Source organism: Anguilla rostrata, chromosome 1 (genome assembly GCF_018555375.3).
Source record: "Anguilla rostrata isolate EN2019 chromosome 1, ASM1855537v3, whole genome shotgun sequence".
NCBI lineage: Eukaryota > Metazoa > Chordata > Actinopteri > Anguilliformes > Anguillidae > Anguilla > Anguilla rostrata.
Window position 1 is genome coordinate 47,835,895 of NC_057933.1, and position 7,699 is coordinate 47,843,593.

Genomic DNA, 7,699 nt, shown 5'->3' on the forward strand with positions numbered 1-7,699 from the left:
TTATCCCCTCTTCTTTAACTGCCTTCTATCAATTACCCCTGCAACTTGGAGAAAGGTCCCACAAGTAATGATGAGAGTACTAAGTCACTGCCATTATCTCTTTTTTTTCTGCTCTGGCTGTTGCCAAATATCAGGCAAGTTAATTAATTAAAGCTTTAGTGGTGATTACGTTTAAATCACTGTTGTGTTACTTTTCATCTACATCTTTGTTAAGTGAAAATTCTGCCATCAGTACAGACTATGGCAGGTATATGTAATTACAACCACATTTGCATTTATATATGCTTGCCATATTTCAAAATACAATCAGGGATAATGGGGTCTGCGAATTGCCTACTGTAACATATACAACATACAAACAAATTAGTAAAACAGTATTTTAAAATCACATTTGTGAGAACATATAAATATAAAAGTTTTCAATTCTTCAATTCTTCTCGTTAGAACTAGAGAAGCACTTTGGCAAGAGCCCCCTCCCGTTTTTGTGTATTTGTTGTTGTTTTTTTAATTATGAAGAACACACTGAAATTGGCCTAGACTTCATTTTTTTAAATTTAAGTCCTTATCTCTTTTTACTTTGAATGTCTGCATTGCAGCTATGCATGAAGCAAAAGCTATAATATACATGTAATCCAGGTGTAATAAAATGATTAACTTAAAATGTTCTAAATACTGGTATACTTTAGGAAAAAATCTTATCCTATTACAAACAAACAGGGACAAACACATGCACATTTACATTCACGAATATCAGCGTATTTCACGAGGAGTAGGCTAAATAGCCTATGATGTAGACGAGGCTACACAAATGCAATATGTGAAATCAAAACACACCCTTCGTTGCTCTCACCAGTTATCATTGCTCTTTAAAGAACTGTATAGGCTACGCAATTCCCATTCGTTTGCAAGCAGGGCAGTTTGAATATTTGGCTGAGTTATTCAAGATGCGACTACGTTGTGAGAAAATCTGGAGCTAAAATTGTGCTCTCCGTACATTTTTAGAGTTCCCGTTGCTTTTCTGTTATTGTGCTATATAAAACATATTTCAAAATTAAATAACTGAAGTTAAAGCAAGCTGAGTGGTCAAGAGCTCGCTAGCTCGCTATGTGAGTGAGACAAAAGAGCCAGAGGCAACGACGTGCAGCGTTTTGAAATGCAGTATCATCCTATTGCATGAGCATCCCTGTATAAAAACACACATTCTTAGTTAATTGTTAAATTGTATGCTCGCTGTACCTGCAGACTGTAATTAGGTTCTTTCTTTCCACGGCACCGGTCCTTGTTGCTCCCTTCTTTCGGGATAAATTCAGCCCCAGGCTTAGAGATGCCATCTCTGCCTCGCTTTGTCACTTCTGACTGGTGCGCAATTTTCCAGATTGATATATATATTTGGTTTTCAGTCCCCGTTCACCGCAGTTTTGTATCACCTCGGTTCTGGTGCTCTGCCTTGCTTGTTATAACACACACGAAATGTACAGCTCGTGCTTGCGAAAGACCGAGACGCGGTCATGAGATCTGTAAGAAAAGGCAAATAGCCTAAAAGAGGAAGGATTTTCTGAGCCGATATAATCTCTCATTAATTGACAGTCACATGCGTGGTTTGTGAATTGTGAAGGGTCGAAAACGGGAGTTTCCAACGGGAAGCTCTGTAGCTGTTGCAGCTGCTGCCAACGTTTGAGAAAAACGCTTGCTCTAGAACACAATTGTAGTCTATAGCCGTAATTCTGTTGTGGCGTGTGTTCGCGATGGGTTGGGCCGAGATATTTTCTCTTGGAGCCTGACGTGAAAAAACGGAAACAACTGACACTGCCTGAGATGCAGTGACATCGAGTAGGACCAATTTGTTTGATGCAGAGGTTGCATTATGATTTAATTCCGTCACACATTCTGACAAAATTCAAACGAAATGTATTAAGACGGACATTTCGGATGGTAATGACCCACCATGCACGCATGTACACAATGAGTTAATAAGAACTTTTGCTGTGTTACAGAGGTTCTCAGGGATGCCGAAAACTAAACATGAAACAGTCCATATAATAGGCCTAGGCCTACTGCATCTGCAATTCATAGTCCTGAGTTTTTGCCTTTCTGTGAGGTTGTTTTCAGAGCTGTTAATGTATGACCACAAAGAGACATTCAGTGAAAATAACAGATTGTTAAACTCCCGTAGATTTGGTGTTCTTTTTAGTCCATTTGTCATTGACTTCATTTGTAAGGTTCGACAATGCTTGTGGCTTTGTGATTGGGGTGTTGCAGACATGTTGCTGTTTCAAGCCCAGCTGATTATTTGGTCTTTGATTATGTTTATCTATTGCTGCTGAAATGCTTGAAATAGCTCTTTTCTTCTTCTGGACACACTTTTTCTTGACCACAAAGATAATCTGACAGAAACATGCACTTATCTAGAGCAGCTAACCCATCTATTGATGAAAATTTGTCTCTGAGGATATTGAGTCACTTGCCAATGAGAAGAACAGAGCACTGCATAAGGAAGACCTTTGCTGCTGATAAAGAACACTTGTACAAATACATGTAAATTAAATGTATCAAAATAAACGACAAATTACTGGTTTAATAATATGTATTTAAGTAAAAATATATGCAATTTGTATTTCCAGAAAACAAAACTACATTTCAGAAATTGAAATTCTGACATTATTGTAAAAAAAAAAAAAAACTTTACAAATTAAATTTTTTCACACTGATCAAATACAAATAACCCCAAAGTAATTGAAATACGTATTTCAAATACATATAAGTAAAACACTTCCCATCTCTGCTGCTACTTAAAAAGAACAGTGAAATGACAAATTATACAATTGAGTGGCTAATTATAAAAAATTTGACTTAATTTGGGAGAGTTAAAGGAAGAACAGGACATGGATGTCAAAGAGGAAAAGGGTGTCTTTGAGTGAATGATGGTAACAATATCCACTGAGTACATTGCACAGAGACAGGGCTTTTTGCACAACTTGCAATGTAACAGTGAATCAGTAAATCAAACAAATAAATATAACAATAGACCATCAATTAAAAAGAAACAAATGTCAATTAAGGTCTGAGTTTAACACCAGGGGGGAATCATCTGTCAGCTGTGGAAAAGACAGCCTTGAGAAACTGCTAAATGTCATTTGACAGATGTATTCGTAAGTGCAAAAAGCCTGCTGGGAAAAGTGTATTATCCCAAATTACGTGCATTTTTAAAAGACCATGCAGTAAACAGCAGTGCAAGACCATCAGCTTGACAGCTTTGACAAAAATATGTGCAGCAGACCACTGCTCTGATTAAAATCCAAATAGAGAACTGATCAAAAGAACAGATAACATATCTGTGGTCACAGATTAATCAAAAGACAGGACATATTTATGTTTTACATATTTTATTTGTTCCCCTGATCAACTCAAAAGTTAGACAGGTTTCTGTAAACTTGCTCGTAACTGTTTTAAGGCACTCTGATTCCAGGCAAGTGTGCAAGATTCAGTGTGACAGACAACACTCCCACTATACTAGTTTCCATGTTTCATCCAAAAGTATAGATCCAAGGCGAGCAATTACAGACTATTAGCAAGGCAAGAAAACTACACCGCAGTGTCATTGGGTGAATTATCAAGTACAGCTTAATAAATATCGAAATCTTACTGAAAGGGCAAAACAATGTCTTTCTTGCAACCAGCTCGGTCAAAGCAGAAAGATGAATCCCGTCATGGACATGTTAATGGTAGGTGGACTGCCCTGCCATCCTTTTAAAAAAAGGTTTCGTTTTGGAATGTTTAGTTATGTTTCACAGAAACATGAAGTACTGCTTAATTTGTATGTTCTATTGCTGGACAGGCTGACCTTGCTGTTGTGGTCTCCAATATGATGTACTTAAATATTAGATGTGGGTAGGAAATCAGCTGTCTGATATATTGGTTTATGTGCCTTTTTACATTGTTCTGAGGATCAATAATGCTGAAAGATGCTGTTGGCAAAAAAAGGAAATGAAGCACCATCATCCTCATCAAATGGTTGCCATCTACTGGTCGGTATTTGAAGCTGCAGGCAATAGAACATTAATTTCCAGAAGTCAACCAAATATGTTCAGACTTGTCATCTCCCCTTGGATCGCGTGTTGCGTACGTGAGACATAGAAATAGAACTTTCCCATCCATTTCACATTCTCCATTCCAAACAGTTCAAAGCATGCTGGTCTAGTGAGTGGAAGCTTTTATGTCTGTGGAAAGTGAAAGTCAGTCAAGTCAATATGTCTCCAAGATTTGCTCTGGATGAATCAGCAGAATTGTTAATTAGCTTTCAGATATCTTCATTCAGTAACATTTAGATGGCCATCAATGAAACGTTAATACCTCTCCTCATAAGTGTTTTTCCATTCGTAAATATTCCAATACAGAAATTCAAGTCAAGAATGGACCGATGAGAAGTACATTTTAGCATTCATTATGACAAAGGGATGGTACAAAAGAAAAAAGTGAACCAAAGACATACATAAACTGCAGAAAAACTCCACTGCTCAGACCTAGCATGAGCAGTGATGAAAGGATGTTAGGACAATCGCAGTTTGGGTGAATGATGTCGTTTTGTGGGGTGCAGGTGTGCATTTGGGTTGTAGTGTTGAGTGGCTGATAGCTTAGCACCAGAAATTTTGACAGTTACTAGGTATTACAATGTCAAAGATTAAGAACTGGGTGTAGTTCCATTTAAAAAATCAGACAAAAATACCTGTGCAAAATGATAGATTACATAAACAGAGTCAAATATGAGTCAATAAGGCTATGATACTTCCGCATATCTATTTTGAAGATGTGAGACAATTGAATTCATTTCCAAAAGCCAAAGTTAAATTTAACCTCCACTGTACAACAAACATCTATCACTTTTAGGTTCTTCATTGTCTCATGATAAAGATGTATCAATTATATGAATAAAACATAAAATACAATTTATTCTGACTATACTGTATTTTATTGTTGTTGTTGACAACAGTTTAACTCAAAATTAGCTCTGTATCGCCATCTAGTGGAATGCTATCACGTACAGCTGTCACCTCTTTAGGGCACCTCACTATATTTAGTAATTCTTATGCTACATGGTTGTAATTATATTAGTGTCTTTGGACACTGTCTGCCCAGTCTGACCATTTAAAAACAAGTTTATCTGAAACATGTTGTTGTTGTTGTTCTGAAGTGATGCTTGTGAATATGCTGCACAGTAGTTGGTATGAACAGTTGTTAATTCTACCCCAACAAAGATTTGACTGCCTTTGCACTCCACACTTGCTAACGGAATAATAACATGCTTTGACCAGCGGGGGGAGATGAGACTCTAGATTGAATGGCTCCATTATTCCTAACCCAGTTTATAAAGTGTTTTTTTTTTACACTTTTGAGTGTCCTTTGTTAGACATGTAAATTATATGACAGAGATCATAACACAAATCAACACTAACCTCACCTTTAGCAAACACAGGCTTGCATTTTATTGCCCCTTGAGTCAGCTATGACATCACTGGGATATTACCTTTGCCTCCTTTAATGTAACTGATTAGTCAACACGGCTAGAAGGAAAAAGTTAAGGTTAGAGCAAGGTTGAATAAAACCTGATTTTGTAAATAGGGACAAGATACAAGTCGCTAAAAATTGTTAGAAAATGTTCTGGTTAACAAAAAACAAACTAATATATCCTTAGAAGTTAGCAATTTCATTATTTTATCTATGAGGTAGATGCTGGTCGCCTCACTGTGGGTTTTAATTTTGGGTTAATAAAGATGAATTTGGTTCAATAAGCTACTTTCACTAGACTGCCTACAGCCTGTGAGCTGTATATAAGGACCCCCAGAACTGACCAAGTTAACAATCAATCTGAAGTATATGTTTTAATTTTATGGTAATTGTGAGCTTTCAGGGTGTTCAGATGATTGGCAGTGACATCATTCTGTAGTTCAAAGTGACTTGTGATGTATTGGTAATTAAAGCAAATATAACTAGAACTAGCCTCTTCAGTAGCTAACCTGTGTGTACAATTGTTGCATTACTAAAGTATGTCTTGATAACTATGCTGTTCCTGTCCAATTACAAGCATAGGCATGCCTATTTAACTACAAAGAAAATGACGCTTTCAGCTAACCTAAGCTTGTTGAACCCCGGAAATAAGCCTGTACTGCACATGTTGAGGGCAAAACTTTGGAGCTCCCATTAAAGTGAATGGGGAATATCATACTTTTGAAGGCAAAATAAATTTTATCCAATGGTATTTTGAAACTCTATTAATGATTGTTACGTTTCATGTGAAAAGCACATTGTGAAAATATGTAATATGCAATATAATATGTCATTTTGAATAAACATTTTCGGAAAATGTATGGACCAATAACAACTATTGTTTTACAAGCTCCTACAAATAATGAAATTTATGATCAGAAATAAAAATTTATCAATGAGGTTTTCTTTGGTTGTTAAATCACCTTGGTTTTCTACATTGAATTCAAAGGTCATCAAGCGCTTTTGCTCTCAACAGTTGTGAGCATGCGTTATTTCCCAGGCTGCTACTTCCTATGCTTCACTGTCTGGCCCCTCCCACCCTCTCCAGTTCCAATGTACAAGTTAGTCTTCCATTAAAGACTGGTAAAACTTTAATTGTAAGATATTATATGCCTCCCCACTATATCAACTCACTTAAATTAGTCATTTTTACATTACACTTTCACTGACCTCAGCAAGAACAAAACCAGATGTTTCTCATACAGAAGGCTCTGTCTAATGTCTACCCTCCTTTGTTCACTGAATATAACCCTGGGCCAGTCAGAATTTTATCTAGAGTGCCAAGAAAAAGCATTTGCCCACTTCCTGATTTCTTCTATTATTCCATATTTGTCACACTGAATGGTTTTAGATCTTTAGACAAAATGTAATATTAGACAGGGAAAGGGAAACTGAGTAAACACAAAACATATTTTTTTAATTAATTTGTGTATCAAATGAAAAACGTTATCAAACACCCATAAATTGCCCCCTTAGTCACTCAATCAACAAATTAACCAAATTAAATTGATAAAGAGTTTCAGCTGAACACAACCAGGCTTGATTGCAGCCAGCCCTGTTGAATCTAAGACACACACATATTAAACCTTACCATCAAAGTGAAGTAGTCACCAAAGTTTCTACAAGCACGTTATGCCATGATCAAAGGAAATTCCAGAAGAGATTAGAAAAAAGTTGTTGAAATATGTAATTCTGGAAATGGTTCCAACGCCATTTCAAAAGGCTCTGGAACTCCACCAAACCAGTGATAACCATTATCTCCATATGGAGAATGCCTGGAACAGTGGTGAACCAGGAGTGGCTGGCCTGCCAAAATATCTCCAACATGGTGGTGGTAGTGTGATGGTGTGAGGTTGCTCTGCTGTCTCAGGACCTGGATGATTTGCCATTATTGAACCACAAATTCTGTTTTGTGCCAGATAATTCTTAGGGACAATGTCGAGTCATCTGTCCCTGAGCGGAAGCTGGAGTGTAATTGAATCATCCAGCAAGACAATGATCCAACACAAAAGCAAGTCCACATTTTAATGACTGAAAAGAAACAAAATTTAAGTTTTGGAATGGCCTAGTCAAAGTCCTAACTTGAATCCAATAGTGATGCTGTGGCAGGACCTGAAACAAGCAGTTAATGCTTGAAAACAAACAATTTGTCTGAATT

At 36.9% G+C, this 7,699-nt stretch overlaps 1 protein-coding gene across 1 annotated transcript in view; it reads right to left on the bottom strand.

Annotated features, from left to right (window-relative positions):
- Positions 1–1,733, bottom strand: part of rundc3b (RUN domain containing 3b) — a 45,231-nt gene extending 43,498 nt beyond the window's left edge. The window contains exon 1 of the mRNA XM_064339230.1: positions 1,237–1,733. Coding sequence (XP_064195300.1) covers positions 1,237–1,331 — 95 coding nt within the window. The 5' untranslated portion in view covers positions 1,332–1,733. The remainder of the gene's footprint in view (positions 1–1,236) is intronic.
- Between the last annotated feature and the right edge of the window lie 5,966 nt (positions 1,734–7,699).